A 24,651-nucleotide genomic window follows, 5' to 3' on the forward strand; every position below is an offset into this window, starting at 1 on the left:
AGATGACTGACGTCCAATACGCTATTACTTTAACATTCCAATCGGTGATGTTAGAAAAGCGTTTTGTTTTTAATGCTAAGATGGGAGTGATTAGAGCACAACTATAACAGTTTATATTCACAAGAATTTCGCCTGTTTGCCTATTTGCTCTTCCTTTTGCGACCGGTTTATCCTTTTAATGATTGAGTGAGAATTCTTTTTTTCCCCACACCTTCTGTGGTGATAACTCATTCTTTCTTTGACCTAAACAAAGCGCTGCAGAATCATCTAGTTAATTCCCAACATTATATATAGATCAGAAGGGAAAAATACAAAGTACTACTACGTATATATAAGTTATGGTTCAATTATTCCATTCGAAAGATCTAGCAAACATGGGTTGAAGTGTCACATAAGAGTGAGTATGATAAAGTTAGCTATTGTTCCAAGTACAGCAAAGATTTGAACTGGGTATTGTGTGTTCCCCGCCAACCATGCCCATATGGCTAAACATACACTTGTATACATCCGCTAGATATTGATATCAATACGTTTAAGATGTCTCCATTTCCAACAACACAGTAGAGTACTAGAGTGTGTAGGCATCAAAACAATAGTGTAGTTTATATTCATTATTATCAATGACCAAGTTTTATTTTGTCAGTTCTTCCCTTGAAATTGGTTTATTCTTCAAATAACTCCCTTTAAGCCAACGAAATTCATTTGCAAAGCAAGTTTTTGTTCTCACACCTTCCATAACAAGATTTTTCTGACCCCAAAACCAAAGAATAAAAAGATTTCTGAGACCAGAGCTTCTCACTCTTAAACCTAAAGCCAAACCCTATTGAATTGCAAATCCTACATATCGACTAAAATATTTAGTATATTTCGCCTGTCAAATGGTTGAGATCGAAAATCCAAGGCTAAAGGGAACCTCGAAGTGATTTCCGACATTATGAACTAATATGCTAGTCAGAGGAAAATCGTAAAGTACTACATACAAAGATATGATTTAATTATTCCACAACCAAGATGTAATTCACATTAGTATATATGAGAATGAGGATGATAATGCCGGCTAGTATTCTAAGTGCAAGTAAGATTTCAACAAAGCATTTGCTCCGAGGGCTATCTATGTCAACTACTTAGAGCCATTCCTTCCATGGCTGGAGGAATTTATAACCGTGTGTATGTAGAAGAAAAATTTGCAAATGCATTCACTTATGAAATTTACACTGCAGCTACTCTCAATCGAGACTGCAACCTACCAAGAATTTACATTTCTCACCCTCAACACCCCCCACACAAGGTAAACATATAGGGAAAAAAATGGAAAGCAGGTTAAAGGAAAAAAATTACAAAATCACAATCATTCCCTACTCTCTCCTACTATGCCAAACCCCAGCTCCCTTCAAGGCATTATATTTGATGGAAGCCGAATGCAATTGATCAGTATGAGCTTTTGCTGCAATTCCAGTCAACGTAAAAAAAAGTCATTTACAAGTTGTCACATCAGTGAGCCAGGTCTTCACTCCCAACACCAACGCTGGACTTGTCAATCATGCGAACGTTGTATTGCTCATATACTCTTGCACGATTCTCAGCCCACCATTGTTCTGCTTGTTTCTCGCTGAACCGCTTTCGACTGCAGTCAACAACGTAAAGGTTAAAACTCGGGTTACAAAATGGCTAATGTATGGAATACTGTATAGTTTATATGAACTCAGGAATTGCTACAAGCTAATGAGGAAAAGGCAAATGAGTGCTGTCAGTTGATAGAAGGGCATTTTCTATAATGCATTAATACCTGAAGCGAACTCTCTTAAGATCTATTACGCCTCCAGGAAGGGAGGTGAGTGTAATATATACACCAGGTTCATCTTGCTCAACCCATTCATTCTCACTCCGGGATTCGCTCTCCTTTGTTCTGCTCCCATTTTTGTTAGTTACCTCTGACTGGTTCTGTTTATTGTGACCAGCACTACTACGGTTGCTGGCAGTGCTGGATCCATTTGAAAGCAACTGATTATTTGATCCAGTTAAATCTGCTTCTGGGCTTGTTGCTTGAAGATTCAATCGATCAATGGAAGCATAGCTAAGCTCATTGGAACCAATGGAAGCAAGAGAAGGCGATTTGACATTCCTAGCTGCTCCTACAGGTAGCCTCTCAGCCATGTCCTTCAACTAATCAGTGCATGAAACAAAAAAACAGAATCACTTAGCATAACATCCAATACAAATATGGAATACATAAGCCTAAAGAATAATTAGTTTCGATTTATGAATGTTATGTGTCTCTCTGTCTCTTTTCTTTCTTTGCCATGGGAATGTGTAGGTATTTTGGGCTCTAACAGGTTTCTAATTTCTCAAATACTTTAAAAGTATATAAGTTTCTACCTGAGCGGTAAGAGATTTGATCACTTCCTTTGCTGCTTTGCACTTCGCAGTTTCCTCTCCAGCAATTGCTATAGCATCTTTTAGCTGTTTGGTTGTCCTTTCCAACTCAACTTCTTGAAGTTGCGCTTTCCTAGTCAGGTTTTCCACCTAAAAGAAGGAAAGAAAATGAGGCTTGCCAAAAGTAGATGACCTTGTGAGTTACACTATCGACATCAGATATGATCTACACCAAACAATAAACTATTGTCCACAAGCCATCAGACCACACCCTCCAAAACTAATTACTTGAACATGCAAAATGAAAAACAAGATTAGATATGAGAATTGAGAAGCATTAAGTATGCTGTTAGATTGCAGAATCTTATTTAGTTATTCCTGTGAAACTTTAAAATAAAGAACCTGGTCACCTCAAATAGTGTATTGCCACAACCTGGTATTTCAATAATTGTACTGTATATACATGGCAATATTACATATAAAGCACGTGCTTTGCAATTATATTGCCTTGGATTTAAATTTGCAATTCATCTCAACCATTAATTAGAAAATGCAGCAAGTCATTAAAGTTGCTGGCCATTAATATGCATCCCATGGTAAATTTTTCTGCTTGTCAATTCCACCTAGTATCCCAGTCATTTGCTTTCAGATATTTATTCACATATATCGATGTCCTAAAAATGACCAGTTGATGCACCAAAAAACGGGTGTTATTAAGAGCAGATTTTATAAAACTCCATGCAACTTGCAAACATTTAGAAGCAAGAAAGGGAATCAATCAGCCACGGCATAAAATAAGGTACCTGCTGTCTTAATTTAATAACCTCCTGACTGAGGCTATCATTGGTCCTCTTAGCATCATCCACAACTATCTTTGGGGAAGTAAGACCTCCCAGAGTTGGAGTTGGAGTAGTTGAACGTGGTGGACTAGGTCGTCTAGATATTGGAGATGTTGCTCGGGAAACAATTCTAGATCCAGGAACAGATGCTGAGAAGAACTTCTTTGATGATCCAAAAACAGGATTAAAAGATTTAGAAATATTCAGTGCTCCCCATTGTGAACCCCCATTTGGAACAGGAGAGACGCGACTACTGTTGAATTCCAACTTCTTGTTTTTTTTAGAAGATCTACTATCCACTTGCTTCAAGGACTCCATTGAAGAAAACCTAGCAAGTTGACTACGAGATCTTGAATCCATTTTATCATCCTTATCAATTAACTCAAGTGACCCTGGAACGATACTTCCTCTTCTGCTCACAGAAGAATGGGATGAAGAATCAGTTTCCATAGATTTCCTTAGTTTATTAAAACAGTTGTCACAGACGCGATAAGGTTTGTTGGGGTTTGGTGCCATTGAAGCCTTAAGAGATTTCTTACTGCTACATGAATGACAGAAAACAAGTCCACAATTATAACAATTGTGACGTTTTCTTTTGAAATTAAATGGAAGACGACAACCAGAACACATAGACTGGTCAACACCAGATACCCACTTATGTAGACAGATAGCTGCAGTGAAATTAGTACCACAAGCAACACTTTTGACCTGTTTGTCTTTCAATGCTTCTACTAATGTTGGGACATTTCTGTCATCTGTATCCCCATGGCCTAAACGACCATTTGCACCCTTACCCCATGTGTAAACTTCTGTCCTTGAAGTTAAAACTGCAACATGATATGCACCACAAGCAATCTCCTCCACAAAACTCTTTGAAAGCTTTCCTTCAACACGGCTTGGTAGCTTACCATCAGCTTGAGGATTTCCCAACTGACCATAGACAGGACTACCCATTGTATAGACATGCCCAGAGGTGGTAAGCGCAACAGTCAGACTATGTCCACAAGCAACCTGACAGAAATTGGGTTCAACCAGGGCTGCAACACAGGTTGGAACAAGTTTTGCTTCCTTATCACCATGCCCAAGTCGACCTTTGTCTCCATCACCCCAAGTGAACAGCTTCCCTGAAGAGCAGTTGCTGGAACTAGAATTTCCAACCATGACTTCCACAACTGCAGCAGTATGCCAAACACCACAAGCAGCCCGGACAGTACGAAGACCCTTGAGGGACTCTACTTCCCTAGGTAATGAAACACTTTTACGATCTCCATGACCCAAAACACCAAATGTACCATCACCAAAAGTAAACAATTGCCCAGCAGAGGTTACGACAGCAGTGTGCCACGGTCCACAAGAAATAGATGAAACATGTATGCCCTCCAGGGGGCCATTTACTCTTTTTGGGACCCAGTGGCTCACTTGATTACCATGCCCCAGAAGACCATAATTGTATGTGCCATCACCCCATGTATAAAGATCACCAGAAAGCGTCACAGCACATGTATGATATTCCCCACAAGCTACAAGTTCAATATTTGTATTGCTTAAAGTTTCGATAAGCTTTGGATGGAGAACATCAGAATCAACACCATGCCCAAGCCTACCTCCTGATTCTTCCCCCCAAGAGAAAATTTCACCTTGTTTGGTCACTAAGGCCGCATGTCGTCCACCGCAGGCAATATTCTGTACATCAAGAACTACTGCAGATTCCAAGGCTTTTGGAAAAAGAGAGTCCATTTTTACACCCAAAGAACTCCCAACTCGATGAGTCCCACCGCCCAGAACACCATCACCTGTACCTTCCCCCCAAATGAAAACATCCCCTAAAGCATCGCCATCATCATGACCAGAACCTTGGCTAGATGAGCTAACAGCACTTGATAGACTAACTCTAAAAGCATCCATACCCATTGTCTTCATGTGACCATGCATACTATCTGATCCTCCAGATGACACAGAGTGGACTGAAGCACTTGCAGAATCTGGAGGGAAGAAACCCTTTGGTGGGACAGCATACAACATCACATCAGATAATGCTTTATCTAAACCATTTTTAGGAGGGCTGTCATAAGGACTGTGAAGACGAAGGTGATCCCCACTATCCTGAATAGCACAGACAAAATTCTTTAAATAAACATCTTCAACAGAAATGCAGTGAAACAGGGAGAAAACAAAGGGGTATAATTATATATTTATACCTTTTGCAAGCTTTCATTACTACCAAATGGAGAATTCATGGGAGAACTTCTTCTGGTGTATGTTCTAGGACTATTAGCTTCAGATGGAATACCATCACTTCTTGACTCTGTCCTCCATTTTCGGTGATGACTACGTGAAATTAATGCTTTTAAACCACTAAACCAAACTTCAGCTTCATCTTTATCTTTGCAAATCTAGCAGAAAAGTAGGTGACCAGATTATGTTAAGCTTTCAGCATATTCAAAATATCAATAGCACCAATGCAACGACCAACTGCAGCTAAAAATCCCAAGAGGGGAAGAATAAAGAAATTCGTACCAAGTCCAGTGACCTATCATTGTAGATAAGAGAAAATGACTGGTATTCCTTTTCAGGCCGTGGATACCTTTGAAAGATAGGCTGAAAAAGATAGGACCCATATTTTATCAATCACAATAAAGCAGCCAATCAAGTTAAATGACTTCATCCATGAGTGAAGGAACCACAAATATAATTACATAAACAGGCGTACCGGAATATTCATAATAAAACAACCATGAAGCTTTACTGGTAGACAAATAATAAATGTATATCATATTTCATATATTTCAACTTTGATAAGCACATTACTTAATCATGCAAACATCAAATGGAACAGAACCATCATATAACAACTAATCATCTGGATAGGACATATCACTGTTGACTAAACCTGATGAAGCAGAACAGCACCATGATTCAACAGCAAATTTAAAAACCTACCGTGCGTTGTCCAGATATAATTCTAGACACATGGCTCAGTTTAAGGTGCTTCTCTTCTTTCCCTGAGAACCATATCAAAACAGATTCATCCTGAAAGACATAAAAACATTCAAATTTTGGCAGCTGGATTTTTTTTTCAAATAAAAGGCATCTGGAAAATTATCTAGCAACAAATTGTAATCTAATGGAAATGACTCGCATATGGAAAAATAACAAGATTGTCCACTAGCAAAAAATTGTTGTAACAACAAATACATTTGCCAAACAAAACTAGTCAAGACTGTTAAATCCTCAATGGTTTAGTAAAAGCAATATTAGGTTTCGGAATTTCAATTTGTAACTCAAAATTTATGTAATGTTGGGCAGAACATTGTAATCACCATGACTAATCAAATTTTAACAATGTTTCTTCTTCAAGCACTCCTGAAAACCTGATCATAAGATAATCTAACTGCTCTTAAGCCATTGATGGATTTATTTTGGTAACTAAAAACAAAAAAACAAAAAAAAATACAAATATTTGCAAATTCCTTTTCTATTTTTAGAGAATGCACTTTCGGAATGTCATCTTTTTCACTATTTAATTTGTTGGATCAATACTTTGCATTCTGCCCTCCTCTTTGAGAAACTATTTTATACTCTTTGTTATTCCACTTCAAGCATCCCTACTGTCTTTATCCCCACTACTTCTAGAATAAATTACTTAACTTTTATTTAAGGGGAAATAAGTAAATACAGAACAAAAGGTAATATGAGGCACTGATTTTAGTAATTGAATATTAGTGCCAAACTCAATTCTTCATAAAATATCAGAAAATAGTGCCAAACTCACATTGGAAAGCCGGAATGGGCAAAACTTGGGCTTCCCCCTTCTTCCATACTTGAGCAGGTAAGCTCCTTTCTTTAAAGCAGTAATAGCCTGTCATGAATATCAATAAAGCACTTCAGTCAGCACATCTGAAGATAGTACAATGCTGAGAAAAATGAGGAATTACCAAATAAACAAAGCAAGATAAACGACAAACATCATGGCTTACCCTGCCTAAAGACCAAATTCCACATAAGACACAAAAAAATAGTTTGAACCATGGACAGAAGAGCATCATTTTCAGTGTCTAGCCAAGTGCTTCTCAGGCACTTGAGTAAACCAGCGGAAATTGTCAATGTTCTCACATTCATAGCACTTACTGTCAATATTAAAAATGTCCAAAGATACATCTATAACGAGAGTATTCTCACCAATTAAGACATGGAATATTCTTCTATGATCACAAATCTAACACCTCATATGTAAACATACTCACAAGTTGGTCTCATCAACTTTACACTCACGAACTTAGTTACAAGACCAACTAACACCATAATGAGTGTGTCTAAACAAGTAAACATTAAGTCTTAAACTTGTGTACATAAAGAATTTTCTTAAGAAACAGTTAGATCTCACTCTTTCTTCACATAGGGCAGTGGTTTCCTATACATGTAACACGTGACAACAAGACCTGGCATGCCATTGAGCCCTTCTGCGAAAGGCTGCGTAGCGCAACACATACACAAAAAAGGCAACCTACAAATAACCTGACATGATGATCCACAGCTAGGAGCAGCTGAAGCTAACTAATAAATCAAACTTACTGCAACTATACTTCCATTGACTAATCCAAAATATCGCAATCTAGTGAAATTAATTAACTCATTTCATCTAAAACTTCAATTAAAACGCTCCAAACAACAGTCATCACAACAGCAACGAAAATCCAATTACGATGCTCCAAATAAATCGGAAGGAAAAGAATAAAATAAAATAATCTCTATGTATATATTCAAAGAAAAAACAACGGTACCTGCTCAATGTCTCGTTCTACAGCACCGGTTCTGCTAAGATCCGAAGTCATTCTACCAGTACGTGACATCATCCAAAGCCAAAATTTGAAGCAAAAAAATGAAAACAAAAAGAAACTAATTAGAAACTTCTTTTTTGTTTTGGCTCCTCAAATTCTAAACACCAATCTCGCATTCAACCATTTTCGTACCCGAACCCTTCCATTCATCAATTCGAACGGAGATTCCGAACAAAAAACCCTCACTAAACTCCCAAATTCGCAATCTGAAACAGCTCCAGCACCAAATCCATCATGATTCACGGCTCCATCGAGCACCTCACCGCACCAGAACACTGCTCCACACAGCTCCGAAGCTCAAACTCAGCTCGAAGCGTACTCCGAAGCTAGCTCCGAGGCTGAAAGAAAGCTCCTAGGTCACGGAAGAACAATTCGATCGCGTAACTCCGCGGATTCCGGTGATCCAAGCGTCGTCGAGCTCGCGTCGGCGCGGCGGAGACGAAAATCGCGGCGACAGAGTGCGGCGGAGAAACGAAAATGGAGAGAGACACGGAGAGAGAAGGTAAGGAGCTCTGATCTGAGAGAATCAGTTGCAGAAGAGAGAGAAAGTGAGTTTCTAGAGAGAGAAAGCTTTTTTTTGCGAATTATAAAAAAAAATAAAAGCAACGAAAAAAAACAGTAAAACACAGTGTTTGTTGTCTATGGCTGAGAAGTGTGTGTGAAGAGCTCAAAACAGAAAGAAAACAGAAAAGGAAAAAAAAAATTAAAATTAAAATTAAAAAGGAGAAATTGAAAAAAGTAGAAGGGGGTGAAGATTACCCCTGAAGTTTCGTAAAATTTCGGGTTTGCCACTGTACTTTTTGCGGTAATTATTGTTGCGTTTTGTTGTTTAGACTTTAGAGTGTATACTGTATAGTATTTTTATTTTATTATTTTGAGGGAAAAAAAAAAAGAAAAAAAAAAAAAGAAGAGATTTGACTAATAAAGAAAGGAAATGTATTTGGAAGAGGAAGAAAAAACAGGATAATGGTTCTTTCTGGTCAGTATTGAGTCAATGCCCTTTAGAATTATTAATTTTTAGTTTTGGAGAAAATAATTTTTTCAGAGATTTTGTTCGGCTATGTAGTGACTAATAACTAACAACAGATAAACTGAGTTGTTATAATTATTTTAATTTAGTATTTGTTAATATAATATGTTTAAATAATACGAAGTAAAAATAATAGTTTGATTTTAAATGCAGCAAAAAAAATATATTTACACAATATCTAATCAATTATGAACATATTAACAAAAGTACTGGAGTCAATAATTAAAGTCTTTATGAATAAAGTTATTTAAAAAATACAAAAAAAATGTTATTTTAGATATATAACAAGGCCTAAAGGCTAAAGCAAAAAAGGAAACCAGTTACACAACAACTAGCTTAGGGAAGTGGATTCCAATAGCAATACAAAATTATTTTCCATCAATAATGTAATGTATCAAAATTAATTTACAAAAATTGGTAAAAAAAAAACACAAAACATAAATAAATTCTTAAATAATTTAAAAATGACAAAAATAACAGTAAAATATCATTTTTTTATAAATAAAAAATATTCTTTGTATTTTATTCAATTTTGTAAATATTTAAAATTTTTAAAAAGTGAATATAAAGATTAGAGTAAAATTTAATCTCTAGATGTGTTATTTAAAAAAAAATCATTCATTCACAAGTAAAGTTCACTTGGTGTAGAATTATCAAATTGGATAAAAATCATTTTTTTAATAAAGCTAACAAAAAAAAGCACTCAAATCTTATATATATAAAATATCTTATTTTTTGTTAGTCATATGAAATTTTGGATATCATTTTGTTAAATTATATTCTTACAAAAATAAATGAGTTATAGCTTTGTTAGTGTTTCCAAATAAAAAAAAAAGGTGATGCTTTTTATAGTTTTATTACACATTTAAAATTTTTTGGCAATTAGGTTTAACTAAATTAATTTATACCTAATAAAAATTAATTTTATTAATGAGAGTATAAATATAATCTATTAATATAAATATTTATATTTTGTGTTTTTTTTTCTCTTTTTTTTCTTTTCTTTTTTTAGCGTGTTTTATTATCGTACTTTTATTACTGTTATTGTTATTACTTTTTTTTTCTTTCTCTTTTTTAGTAATTTTGCAATATATGTTTTTTTCTTTGTTTGAAAATAAGGAAAAGATAACAAAAAAAAAAGAAAAAGATGACGATGATAATGACGAAAGAGGAGGAGAAATTTGTTTGTGTGTCGTCATTATTAAGTAATTTTGGGGGCAATTTACGCTTATAAATTGTTTGAGCCACAATATTACGCAAATACATTGTTTTAGTTTTATATACGCAAATGCGTTGTTTCACTATTTTATGTAAACCGCTACTGGCAGTAGCGATTTACAGGTGTGCATAAACCGCTACAACCAGCCGCGGTTTATGTGTGTGAGTGTGTGAGTGTAAACCGCTGCTGGCAGCAGCGGTTTACGTGCGTGTGTGTGAGTGTAAACCGCTGCTGGCAGCAGCGGTTTACGTGTGTTTGTGTGTGAGTGTAAACCGCTATAGGCTATAGCGGTTTACGTGTAGTGTGCTGTCTATATAGTCAAATTATACAAAATTAAATAAAAATTAACTAAGTTCCATACAAAACTAAGTTCCATACAAAAGAACATGTATTAATAGAAATAATTAAAAATTTTATATGAATAATGAGTACTAAAAATTCCGATACAAAAATATAACAATATGCATTAGAGAATGTAAAAAAAAATTCTAAAAAAACATATTACTATGAACAAACAAAATAAATGTAAAATTGATTAAAAAAATCAAAACTTATAAAAACTGATAATTATTCTTGATATTTTTATTACAAATAAAATCAAATGGCAAAATTAGCAAAAAAATAATATTTTTTTAAATTATTTTTCATTTTAATAATTGAACAGAGCGTAAAAACTACACTTAGTTATTTTCAGTGAACAAGAGTTAAAACATAGAAGTCATGTTTGTCTTTAAAAAAAAAAAAAAGACAAACAAAAAATTCTGATATTTAACAAGAAAAGTCTAATTAAAAAGATGTTGCAGCGAGTACAATACATAAGCCTATATTAAAATCCACGATTATAAAAATAAGTTAAAATATAAATATAAAATATATATTAAAAATAATTAAATAATATATATTTATATATAAATATATAATAATTAATTTTAATAATTTATTTTAGTATATAAATAATATTTTTAATCAAACACACGCACGTAAACCGCTGCTGCCAGCAGCGGTTTACACTCACACACTCACACACATAAACTGCAGCTGGTTGTAGCGGTTTATGCACCCCTGTAAACCGCTATTGCCAGTAGCGGTTTACATAAAATAGTGAAACAACGCATTTGCGTATATAAAACTGAAACAATGTATTTGCGTAATATTGGGGCTCAAACAATTTATAAGCGTAAATTGCCCTAATTTTGGTGAAATGCACTTGGTCTGTACTTGTTTTAAATTAAATTTGTTTGTATATCATCATCATTAATTAATTTTAATTTGGTGCATGTTGGATTTAAATAAGGTGCACTTGGTCTCTTGTTTTGAATTGAGTTTGCTTGTGTGTAGTCATCATTAAATAATTTTGGTACATTCTAAATTTAAATAAAGTGCAATTAGTCTATGCTTGTTTTGAACTGAGTTTATTTGTGTGTCGTCATCATTAGTTAATTTCAGTGCATTCTGAATTTGAACTATTATACGTATAGGAAAAAGGTGACGATGATGACAACAACGACAACGATAACGATGAGGAGGAGGAGGAGGCGGAAAAGGAAAAGGAAGGAGGAAATCGAAGAAATTCAAATAAGAAAAGGAGGAGGAGGAGATGGAGGAGGTGGTGTGGTGGTGGTGACGACATCGATAATTAAAAAGAAAGATGAGGATGAAGAAACGCGTGATATAGAAAACGGTTATAACAACCAGTTGGACTTGATTTTTTTTTTTTTTTACTAAACAAGCAAAAAAACAAAGGAAAAACAGACGTTTATCCTAAATCAATAAGCATAAGATACTGGAGTTGGATTGGCTTTGACTGTATATCTCGCTAGCCAATCTGCCACAGCGTTAGCTTCACATAATTCATTCAAAATCTACAACCCAAAGTCTTGACAAAAGCTCATGGATCTTCTAAAAAATATCACCCACATCACAATTAAACCCATTTACCGGATTGTTTAAAATGTGCAAAATGTCAAGACAATCTGTTTTGCACATATATCTCTCAAGCCATAATCCCAAACTAAAATCAGACCTCTCTAAACAGCAAAAAATTGACATCTGGCGATAGGCCCTGGAAGATAGCTACTAGAACAACCCAAAATCTAACGCCCATTAGAATCTCTAATAACACAACTAATTTCTACTAAGTTCTAATTAGAAAATAGAATCATTCACAATTAACTTTAAAATTATTACCTGTTGGAAGTTCCACCTCATTCAATCCTTAAAAGTTATACAAATGGCATTGGCAAACTTTCTTAAATCATTAGAAGTTATCTAAACCATAACAATAATCTTGTAGTCTCACCACTGATCTTCATTGTTAAAAATATAATTGCAACGATGCTTTCACACTCACTAAAAATTTGCCCCTACAATTGTTTTATTGGTTAGACTTGATTAAATATATTTTATTTAGTTATAGAATTTTATTCTATTTTTTAGGTAAAGAAAAATGTGACTTTGATTATTGTAATATCAAAATAATAATAATATTTACCTTATCCATTTTCATTGTATCACATTCTATGTTATTTATCTTTTCGATAATCTTACACAAGTCAAGTAAAATATTCTAAATGTTGATTAAACTATAACACAACTTTCTTGACAATTGATCTGTGTTTTCAAATAACACGTGATAATAACGAGTGTTATTTTAAGTAATGAAAACTGAAGCTAAACATAAAACATACATAGTGCTCTTCATTCATATTAATATAAAATAATGATGTTATTATTAAATTAAAAATAAAAATTTGAAATCTAAAAATAAAGTGTTTCCTAAACTTTCTTTTATGCTTGAAATTTTTCGAGATAATGGCACAACCGAAAATGGCGGAATCACTTTTTTTCTTGGACCCTCATTGGCTGGCGGCTACAAAAAGATCTCCATTTATTTTCTTTTTCTCCATAAAATGAAACTATTTTCCTTTTCTTTTTTTTTTTAAATTGTCACAAATAATATTTTGTAAGAATATTAATGTGTACTTTAGAAGGAAAAAAAAAGGAACCATAGAATTCATTATTCATTACGCATTACGGGTGTTTTTAATGAGAAAAGGTAGAATGATTATTATTATTTTGATTTATGGGACATATGGCATGGCCAAGGTTTAAATTTATTTGGCTTTTAACACAGATCAGAAGACAAAATAATTTTTTATCTCAAAATTTTGGAGCATGCATGAATAATATAATGGTGCCATTTGATACGTCACTTTTCAGGTACATGTACGTGAGAATGATGTTCCTATCAAATTCGTATATCTTATGTTTTCTTGAAACAATTAAAAATTATCACTGGGAGAAAAAATATCATTATTATCTACAAAAAATTAAAACGTTAATAAAATTAATTTTTATGTGAGAAAAAATATTAAAATATTAATTTCATCCATAGTTAGTTTTATATAAATTTTAAACGTTTATAGATAAAAATGATAGTGTTCTCATATTTCATGAGTAAGAAATTAATTTTATTAATTTATAAATAAAATTGTCAGTTTTCTGAACTTTTATAAATATAAATATTGGTTTTGAAAAAAAAATAATTTGGACGTTATTATACATTATTCTTTTAATTTTGATTCAGCAATATAACATTTGTTTATGAATAAGTATAGAAACTTAATTTTTTAATTTCATTATAAAAATATTTTTTTAATTCTCACTTTTTATAAAGTTTAAAATATATAGTTAGGATTTAAGGTTTAGAATTTAAGATTATGAATTAAGGTTTAAAATTTAATTTAGAATTTGGGATAAAAGAATTATTTACAAAAATATGGTTGATATTAAATGAAAAAACAATTATTTTTTACTTGAAAATTTTTATATATATACTAATTAGTAATAATAAAGGGAGAGACGAGAGAATAACTTTTAACAATAGTAAACATTAAAAAATAGATGAAAATGCAATAAGGAGTGGGAGTGGGATCTTATCATAAGCATCTCCCAGGCTAAATCCTATGCTATTATTTATTATTGAATTAAACTTTGTGTTGCTTTCACTTTCATTCCATGGGGGAAGTTGATATTGACACCTCTCTCTTTAAGTTATTATAATACTAACACAATCAACTAAAAGCAAGGCAAATAATTAGGCAACTAAGTTTTACTTAAACATGCATGGTAGGATTGATTAAAGTGGTAGATACTTTGATTTCTAACAAAAATTATTTTGTTAGAAAACTAATATATATATTATTTAAAATTTTTATAAGTTGGATTGAGTTAGTCAAATTATATAAACTTCTTCATGATATTGACTTTTTAAAATGGTGGTTATTCATGTGAAGATGTCTTTATAAAAAATTAAAATATTAATATATACTATATCTAAAAATTTAGTTAAATATATCAAGTTATTTAACAATTATGAATTAACCAATCTGAAATGGTCTAATAGTTAATTTATTAATTAGTTCATTTAAGTAAGAGTCAAAAATTCGAATATATTGTCTTGTGTATGTAGACATGCATCTACTCATTGACCAACAACGATAATTTAATACAACAGTATGAATACGATATCAAGACAAACTCATGATAATATTTTTTTTATTTTTATTGCACTAGAAAAAAGATACTAAAAAATATACTATATATAGAACTCCATTTGCTGGAAAGGAATTTATATTTGTTATAGGTTTTTAGAAATAGAAAGTATGAAGAGCCAATAGAATACTTGTACAATATGTACAATGGAGATTTATGGAGTATTAGAGATATAACCATTAGTATTGTCTTTTTTCATCAGCTGAACCTTTTGGGATGAGTGGTATCATAACATGGTATTAGAGCGCTAAATCCAAAAGGTCTAGAGTTTGATTTTTGGTGAAACTCAAAATCAGTTTAATCTTTTGGGAAGATGTTTATTATCCCTAGTATTAGGATGGTTATTTTAGATAGTACGGGGAATATTCATTTCGTAACTCAATAGCTCATTGTACACATTATATAAATAGTTCATTGTCTCCCTAACGAAATCCTTTTAGAAAAAATGGAACAATTTTATTCAATAAATCCTTAAATAAAATTTTAATTACGATAAATTAGTCATTAATCTATCGAATTGAGATATGCCGTGAAAAACCAAAAAGTTATCTAAGAATGGGACATGCAAAAAGAAGTATTGGGTGAGTAGAAACAAGGTGAAGATCCATGCATGTGCACCATGGTTGGAGTTCACAAACACCCATGATGCCCTAAGCAATGGCATGCACTTTGTTATTTAATTTCCAACCTCCTTTGCTAGTGATTGAGACCAACGCCACTGTGCTACACCTTTTTGAAAAAGTTGGCCATAGCCACACATCAACACAAGTCAAGAGATGAAGGAAAATAAATAAAATTCATATATATGGTCCCCCATTTTTGCTCTCAAGTTATGTGGTCCTAATTTTTTGAAAAGGCATTAGAATTTATTCTATGTGTGTGTGTGTGTGAGGTTGATGTGGTCATGAGAGTTTATGAAGCCCATAATAATTCCCTTGCCACATGATGAAAAGGGCCTTATTTAAGTCTCTCTAAATTCATCCTCAAAATTTAATAGTAGAGGTGTTACTTTCATATCATGTGGGAAAAGGATGTCATGCATGTTTATAATTTGGAAATGTCCTTCAAGAATTATAATTAAACATAAAACAATCAAGCTATATTTACATACTTTATAATAAATATTGTTTTGGTAACGGTATTTTGACTATTTTCTTAACAATTTAATATGTATTTGTTATATTTTGTTAATTAAAAAATAATTTAAATATACAATTAATTAAAAACAACCAAAGTTATATATGGGTGTTAATGTATTTGATCCATGAATAATGTTTTTTAATATAAAAGATGAAGTATATTTTTTGTTCTTAAAGTTTTTTGTTTAAAATTTTAAAATATTTTTAAATTTTATTTTATTTTAATTTATTTTAAAAATTTGCAAATTGCATCAAATATATTCCTAAGTTCGATAATGATATTTTTTTAACAATTTTTTCGTAGAATACACTTTGAGCCCATCTATTTACAAACTGCTATAGAGGATAGCGGTTTATGTATTTGCAGCTTTTAAACGTAATCTACGATAGAGTCTAGCGAATTACGTGTAATAAAAACCTGTATTAGAGTATCGCAAATTACATATAATTAAGTTGGTTACATTTGCGTCCGATAATAAATGGTCAATTTATGTAGTTAAAAAGAAGGATTATGTGATCAGTGAATTGTGGGTAATATTATTGAACTCTATCAAAAGAAGATAAAACTGAATATCAAATATTTATTTAAAGAATTTGAAGAACATAAATTATAATACTAAAGTCATGATCCTAAGAGTAGTTGAATTAGTATTGAGAAACATGTCATGCGCGATAAGTAATAACTGTCTAACTGATAACACATAGAGTTAGGCTATAGATAATTTCTTGATAAATATTTAGTTCTATCAACGTGAATGTCTGTTTTTATTTAAATTAGATTTAATTATTCTGTTAATCTTTATAATTTTATCAAATTTTTAATTAAATTTTTATATATATATTTTAATTAGGTTCCTACTACACTATTTTTAATTTTATAATTAGATATTTTCTAATATAAAAAATATTAGCGTTAACTGAATATTTTTTCGTAAATTGAAGGTATTCATAATTAAAAATTTAATTAAATATTTGACCACGTATATTTTTGAAAGATATATTCTATTAATTTTAACGTTTTTGATATGAAAAATATCAAACCTAATTACAAAATTAAAACTAAAATATAAAAAATATTAAAACTTAATTGAAAATTGATAAAATTACAGAAGCCGACAAAATAATTAAACCTGTCAATTAAGTTAATTAGTCGATATGTAATGCACTAGCTTTCTAAATATCATTTAATAATTAATAAAATGAAAAATAGTGTATTAATTATGTTAATCAATTAAATGATTAATTCACTATAATATATGTAAACAAGTGTTGAACATTTGAATTTCATTTTATGTATACAATAATTTATTAGTTATTAATAAATTTGTAAATAAAACTCAAATTTATAACAGATTAATTCTTATCTTATTAAATTAAGAAATATCATAGAAAAAAAATTAAAGAAAACAAGGATATCTAATTTGAAAGATGGGGTATGTAAGGATAAATGCATTGCACTTTACACATGCATATATGATATATAAATGAAATTAAATCCTTGAAATTGAAGTAACCTGTCATTGAGAATTATTTAGAGAAGTAGACCAAACCCTTTTAAAAGGTCATTTGTCAATTTTAACCTATATGGAATACAACCAACCTATCATGCATTCATTCACCCCAATCTTTGCATCAAACTCTCATCTTTAAAGCCTGGCCATTCTGTGAACTGTGAACAATTATGTTATTATTATTATTATTATTATTCTTTCACTACATTCTCTTCTATCTTGATAATAGTAATACATGTAACATGTGGTCCTTACAATTATTAAAGGGAAACTACCTCTTTTTTGGTGTAATTTCCATCAAAACTTAGATATATTCATAATTTCATCTATTCCCTATTTCATAATATATATTACATCAAGTTTTTGTAGCTCAATTCCTTTCGGTTTTGGTCTATGCCGTTATATATACTAAAGTTGGTTTTTGGGAATTATTATGCTGGATAAGTCTTCTACAAATTTAGTCATGGACAAAAAATTTCTTAAAAATAAAAATAGCAAAAATAAAAGTAAGTGAAAGATAACCAATTTGAGTTATCTCGCCTTATGCATATAGCAACTTGTTGGACCTTTAAATGGAATTCAGATCCACGACAGATTAAAAATACCATTAAAAATATTTTTGTTGTTTAACAATATTTTTTTTTCGAATTTGCCGCAATACTGAACTCCATTTAAAAATTTGCTACTAGCCAATGAGTTGCTGCATGCATAAGGCGAGCAGAAACGATATTTATATGTTCATATATAGAGTAACCGAAAAAAAGGTATTATCTATTCATCTCCCAAAAAAAAAAACTCCTAATTTATGATAATGACAAATACTTCAAAAAAATATTTAAAAATGTGCTAAAAGTATTCAAATTCCAAAAAATATTGGTTTTGTAATGGAACCATGAACATGACACTTTACAAAGCTTGGTGGTTGAGGTATATATATATTTTTTTTTTTGGGAATAAATGTCACTACATATATCTACACAAGATTAATTTTTTAGTGTTTTTAATTGTTTTTTGGGGTCCATAGAGTGACAAGCGTGGAACCACCACAATATGCAGCTTGTTGAATTCTGGGCCTGGGCCTGGGCCTGGGCCTGAGAGGCTAGTGGGCCTAATGGTCCTCTTTTGTATGTATTAGCAACACATTTTTGTATCTTGTGATAATGAATATGATTGAAAATGAGAAAAAGATAATAGATAATATGGAGAAGAAAGGGATCACACCCAAAAAAGAAAGAAGAATGGGATCAAAAGATAAGTGTCTTGAAAATAGAAGATAAGAGAAGGTATAGAACAAAGATAATAATTCCAACTTCCAAGCAGCTTTTCTTTGAATAATTTGTATTTTCAAATATATCTATTTTTTAATATAAAAAGTAGTTATTTTTTTTTGTGTTGTTACTAAGGACACATAAAAAACTACTTTATACTAATAGTATATCAAAATTAAATTAAAATAAATACTAAAAAAATACTAAAATTGGACATGTTACATTAGCCTAATATAGAATTTTGAAACAAACTTCATTTCTTTAATCCAATGCTTCTTGACAAAGATAAAAAAAATAAAATAAAATAAAAAAATGGAACCAAATTGGTTGACTTTAACCACAAGTTGAACATTTTCCAATTCAAACACATCCAATCAACCAAACACAAAGAGAAACCTCAATGCATGATGCAATATCCAATTCTGTTTTTGAAACATTGCTTCAATCACAGGCCTAATATTAAATTCTTAGGTGAATGGAATAAATCATTCTTAAATTGTTAAGAAAGCATAATAGCATATAGACTATAGTAGTAGTAGTAATACTAGGTCAATTCTTCAAGGCAAGGATCAAAATGCACCAAATTAAGAAGCAAAACAACTGCCACATTTAAACCAAGTAAGAACAAAATGACATGTATAAAAAGCTGCATTTTTGGATACTTGTTCCTACCTAACACAAGCAGCATCAGAAAATGAGATATTACATCACCAAAAAAAGGATAAAAATGAAAAATTCCAAAGTGGGGAATGGAATAAGGCTTTTCTTTTTTACAAAGGCAAACTAAGGGGAGGAGCACAACAAACAGCAATGGAGTGTCATTCAATCATTTGAGGCAATTCTTGCTGCTCAAAAAAGTGGATACCATGTTACTAGGAACATGTTTGGAACTGTACATACTCAAAGGCCTAAAGGAAATACCACATTGTCTGGACAACACTTAATCCAGCGAGGAACTCGAATCGAGGCCGAGGGATTCATCCTCGCTAAAGCTAAATGGCATCGGCATCTCTGCAGCAGATCTACAATACAATGTAATTCGTAATGCTGTTAGACGAGGGATACATATATAATAACGATGAACCAACCGTGTGAACCAAACAAGTAATATCATTCATTCAAAAATACAAGACTCAAATCAATAAAAGGGTACTAAATGATCTTTGTACAGCAGGAAAAAAAATGAGAATATAAGATAACAGAAATCAGAAGAGGTACATAAGCATATGCTTGTATATATATGCACCTTGGGTTTTTCCTTTGTTCTATCTCAGCAATAGGTGCTTGTTTTGGATTGAATTGTTTATGCAGATCAACTTTTGCTCGTTTCGCAGCCTATAACATAGCAAAGCAAAACATAACACATGCGCGGAAGAAACGGAGTAAGATCAATAGCAAATCCAATGATAAAATACCACATGAATAGATAAGTTTACCCGTCTTACACTCACCGTGATTTCATTTGGAAGCATCCTTGCTCCATAAGAATCGTGATACTTTTTCACCTTCCTCTCCCCCTTATGCAACTCTTCCTGCACATGTGCAACCGAATATTTAACACTTTAGGCCATGGTAAGCCGAATAAATTGATCATTAAACACCAAACACATAAGAAAATAGAAGTATATTAACAGACCTTTGCCACCCTCATAGGTTGTAGCCCCCTTTCTTCAGCATCCACAGGCATTCGAGGATGACGGATTGAATTTGCGGGCTTGGGCTTAACATGTTCACTTCTTTTCACATTTTTTGGATTGATGTTATCATAGCCTTGCATCAAATCTGTCTGCTTAACCATGGGGTTCTCTTCATAGTGATCACTATGGTTAGAAGCAGAATCAGATCTCATCCCCTCAATACCATGCTTCGAGACGATACCACGAACTTTAGTATAAGCAGATGCTTCTCCGTTAGAGTCATCATACAAATCCGAGGAGTTCCGGCCAGGAAGATGGTTGGCGTAACCATAAATGGGTTGCCTCTGTTTAATACTCTGGCGGGCCTTCTTATCCTGCTTATCCGGTAAATCAGAGTCATGCAACGAGCCAAATTCAACCCCTTCATGTGAATCTTTGGAACTAAATTTAGCATAAGAAACATATTTCTGCAATACACAAGTAAAGGAGTGAGACGGCAGGGATACTCATACCACAAGATATCAATTACTAGGAACTGAATATAATTTAGTTTTCAACATAAAATATTTAACAGTAGAATTGAACAAGCTCGAGTACATCATTCCTAATACTACTTAATTATGTCATTTCAAAGTTCACCTTGATGTCAAGATGACTATAAACAATGACATAAATACGATTATGGAAATAATCACTTCACTACATTTCATTCCCATTATCATCCAAACCAGATATGGACAATAGTCTTCTCATACCATACATAACAATTGTGACACCAATATGCACTCCAAGATGATAAGTTATCAAATGTCAACGGAATCTTAGGTTTGCCATTGGCAACTAAGAAGAGCTTATAGTGCTATCAAAGGTCAGTTAAGAGTACGGAAAGATATTGAATCAGAAAAATAGTAAGAAGTCCTACATTCCAGAATTAACATACAAGTCATGGATCATTAATTTGCAATGCTAAAATCAGGTTGCTACCCAATCTTTTTTTGGATCATATATCATAGTTTAAACAGATTGAGTTTAACTAGTCGGCTCATTAAAATAAAAGAAGAGTGCATTATAAGTTTTGATTTCATTACTTACTGTGCTAATGTTGGATTGCCTTTTTCCAGTGGAGACTTCTGGGGAAGTAAGAAGTGCAGGATTTGCAATGGTGTACGGTTCTGCCATAGAATTCATTAGCTTAAAATTGGTAATTTAAGAACCCCAATATAGTCTTAAAATGACTTGATAAATTTAGGAATAAGATACAATTCAAGTTTGTTAAAGGTAAAATGAACCTCTCACATCTCAGCTCCGATGTAACATGTCTAGTAAAACTAGAAACAACAAAAAACAGCACACTGAATGGAAATTAAGGTGCCGTGAAGCTTAAAAATGCGCGATTGTGTGTGTAGTAGGTGATATTCATTTCAAGAGGGAATCCATTAAGTTCACCAAAGCATTTATGCATTGAAGATGGCCATGATGCAGTTTAGTCAGAAACATTTACTCCCATACTTGCCCCTATTAGTCCTACCTAAATTTTTCACTGCCTATGACAAAAATTAATGTAGAATGCAACTTTCTAAAATATTGCCTTTGCAACATACTTCTTTAAGCTTAAAAAGAACTAGTTTTGTTCCAACACAACAACATTTTACTCTTAAAATGATAATTGAATGCGAGTTCGGAAAATAGAACAGAATATGTCAAAACATACCATGAACTGGATCTGCAGTTTGGCCTTCAAATGCGCCTGGGGGAAGCTGATCAAATTCTATACCAAGGAGTGGACCATCTTCTTGATAATGCCTCCCTAATTGCTTCTTTACGGCAGTAATAGCAGCATGTTCTATCTCGCCCTTGACTTTCAAATATCCTGATGGTTTATATCCTATGTTTCCACCCTTGGGATTAAGGGGAGGAAGAGCTCCATTGTGAGTCGGATACCTTGAAGGATCCATATCGTATGGATCCTGGCCTTGAGGAAACATGCGATCTTGCAAAAATGAGCCACTATCAGATGATGTATCATCCATTTCGCTTGCGTTTTCTGCATACTGGTTCCTATGTCCGTAGGTCATATCCGGAACTGACAAATCACGATTGTATAGGCCATGACTTTCTACCTCTTTCGGATCCACATAACGGTAATCACCATGTTTGCTGCTTCCGCATGAATCTTGCCGTCCACTACCACGGTCCTGGATGACACCACTTGAACGATCTTGTCGTCCATTACCAATCGCTTCATCTTTCAACAACCGTTTATCTTTTAACCTTCTGTGGCAAAACCATCCAGAAATTTGCTTCTCCGTCAACCCTAGCTCCTCAGCAAGATCTTGTTTCATTTCCTCCGTGGGATATTTGTGCTCTGGAAACAAAGGTAAAAAGCAATTCCTCAAAAATCACTAAATTAGTCAATAGAAAGATGCATTAACATTCACAGACAATTAAAAACAAACAAAATTAAAGGAACTCGTACCGTTATAAAATTTCTCCAAGGCCATAACCTGGGAAGGTGTTTTGAGTCTTCTTTTATTTTTTTTCTCTGTAGAAGCTTTATTTTCATCTGATTGCAATTCTCCTGATTCTAAACACCAACATAAAAGAAAGAAGTTCAATATATGCAATGAATGGGGGAAAATTACACTACTCAACTTGATCCACATCCACTAGATACCACCATTGATATCATTTCAAGCATAGATAGAATTTGAACTACAATTTCACATATTGGAAAACCATATGCAACAGCTTGTTTTCTTGCTCCTAATCACCTAATCTACTCCCTATTTCTTCAATGGTTTCTAACATTAACTCAGCTGGAAAAAGAAAGGGGGCCAAGTTTTCTAAACTCATAAGAGGCCTTTCACAAAGAACCAACAAGGGTTTGTGCTAATCAACATCTCAGTACAAATGGAAGAAGAAAAAACAACAATGACAACCAACATAGAAAGTAGATCCAGCCTTGTACACAAGTTTATGGTCATTGAGAAAAGCAAACAAAACATATAACAAATTAAAGGCTTAAGAAAAATGTGAAACATTAAAACAAAAACCAAAAAAAACCTAAGACATGGAAATTGAAAATTTGTGTACCCCATTTATACCCTTATTAAGTTTGACTCACTTCCCCAGAACCCAAAGACCCCATTTTTAACTCATTTGTGCATTACACCCACCTACCCACTAATGCAATTCAAATCCTGAGCTTCCAATCATGCCTATTTCATTCAATGCATGGAAAATAATTGAAGTAATTCAACAACGAAAATGGAACCAAAAATCCCAAATCTTGATTAGACCAAAAGTTCGAGATCAGAAGACAATACCTTCCATGGCTGTGTGAGGAATTGGGGTTGAATCCAGCTTCTGAATTCAAGCTTCGGTAACCAAAAGTGCAAAGATTTTTCCCCCTTTTCTTTTTTTTTGTTTTCTCAGTGGCTTCTGAGAAAAGCGAGACCCTTTTTTACGCCAAAAACAAAAGGGTATCCAAAAAACGTTAACTTGTTTGTGTTTATATGTTATTGGTGTTGCTTATTATTCTATGCGTTTTCAATTTTGACCCCTTAATTACGCTTAGGAACAGAGAGAGAGAGAAGAAGAAGAAGAAGAAGAAGAAGAAGCTTATGGTGAAGGTGGAGAGACAAATTGGAAAAACATCAATGAACAAAAAAATAAAAGAACAGCATCAAGAATTGTTCTTCTATGTTTCTTGTTTTTTGTTTTTTGTTTTTGCTTGTTGCAATCACCTTTCAATTCGCATTGGTGAAAAATTATAAAATTAAAAATAATTTGGGGAATAAAAATTGAATAAATAATAAAATTTTATAAGGCTGTTTCGGTTTCTGGATTTCGTTTGATTGAAAAGTTAAAAAATTCAATTATTTAATTTTTCCAGAATATATGAAGGAGACTGAAGAGATGGAAGGAAAGTTTATTACAGTAATTAATTATTTTTAATTATTTTCTGTAAAATTATAAAAGCAATTAAATGGGCATAATCTGCTTTTGATTTGGATGCATTTATTTCTTTATGGTTTTCGGATTGGACCTTGCTTATATCTATATAAACTTCTTTTATATTGTTATTTGTGTTCCAAAAAGATTTTAATAGTTTTGTTTTTCTCTTTTGAAGTCCAAACGTTTGAATTTTAGTGGAGTTTATCTTTTTAGGTAAATCCACTAATTTGATAGGATAAATGGAATGGAATGCAGTTCTAATAAGACTAACAATAGCCCATAAAAG

The 24,651-nt window shown here is 32.5% G+C and overlaps 2 protein-coding genes across 3 annotated transcripts; both read right to left on the reverse strand.

The window, feature by feature from the left end:
• Positions 1-1,081: 1,081 nt before the first annotated feature.
• Positions 1,082-8,681, reverse strand: LOC130940926 (PH, RCC1 and FYVE domains-containing protein 1-like). 2 transcript variants are annotated; one of them, XM_057869211.1, is made up of 10 exons: positions 8,183-8,681; positions 7,994-8,045; positions 6,985-7,071; positions 6,153-6,242; positions 5,730-5,810; positions 5,411-5,605; positions 3,177-5,315; positions 2,377-2,523; positions 1,787-2,163; positions 1,082-1,624 (listed from the first exon to the last, which is right to left on the reverse strand). In XM_057869211.1, exons 1-10 carry the CDS (start codon positions 8,194-8,196, stop codon positions 1,492-1,494), a joined length of 3,315 nt encoding a protein of 1,104 aa, XP_057725194.1. In that variant the 5' UTR covers positions 8,197-8,681; the 3' UTR covers positions 1,082-1,491. The 2 variants fall into 2 exon arrangements, with proteins under 2 accessions (XP_057725194.1, XP_057725193.1); XM_057869210.1 differs by lacking the exon at positions 8,183-8,681 and having other exon boundaries at positions 7,994-8,077.
• A 10,698-nt stretch (positions 8,682-19,379) lies between these two features.
• LOC130941793 (uncharacterized) lies at positions 19,380-24,110 on the reverse strand. Its single transcript, XM_057870385.1, has 8 exons — positions 23,735-24,110; positions 22,885-22,992; positions 22,120-22,773; positions 21,501-21,580; positions 20,408-20,875; positions 20,223-20,303; positions 20,018-20,106; positions 19,380-19,793 (listed from the first exon to the last, which is right to left on the reverse strand). The coding sequence occupies exons 1-8, from the start codon at positions 23,739-23,741 to the stop codon at positions 19,712-19,714; spliced, it is 1,569 nt and encodes a 522-aa protein (XP_057726368.1). The 5' UTR covers positions 23,742-24,110; the 3' UTR covers positions 19,380-19,711.
• Between the last annotated feature and the right edge of the window lie 541 nt (positions 24,111-24,651).

The sequence above is a fragment of the Arachis stenosperma genome, chromosome 7, assembly GCF_014773155.1.
Source record: "Arachis stenosperma cultivar V10309 chromosome 7, arast.V10309.gnm1.PFL2, whole genome shotgun sequence".
NCBI lineage: Eukaryota > Viridiplantae > Streptophyta > Magnoliopsida > Fabales > Fabaceae > Arachis > Arachis stenosperma.

Excerpts from the sequence above, each read along its gene's own strand:
- LOC130941793 (XM_057870385.1), bottom strand. Across the intron at positions 22,774-22,884 it reads CTTGGAGAAATTTTATAACG|AGCACAAATATCCCACGGAG; the intron begins GTACGAGTTCCT and ends CTTTGTTTCCAG. Across the intron at positions 20,304-20,407 it reads AACCTATGAGGGTGGCAAAG|GAAGAGTTGCATAAGGGGGA; the intron begins GTCTGTTAATAT and ends GCACATGTGCAG.
- LOC130940926 (XM_057869210.1), bottom strand. The coding sequence starts at position 8,065 with ATGATGTCACGTACTGGTAGAATGACTTCGGATCTTAGCAGAACCGGT. Across the intron at positions 6,243-6,984 it reads GCCCATTCCGGCTTTCCAAT|GATGAATCTGTTTTGATATG; the intron begins GTGAGTTTGGCA and ends TATGTCTTTCAG. Across the intron at positions 1,625-1,786 it reads CTTAAGAGAGTTCGCTTCAG|TCGAAAGCGGTTCAGCGAGA; the intron begins GTATTAATGCAT and ends TGTTGACTGCAG.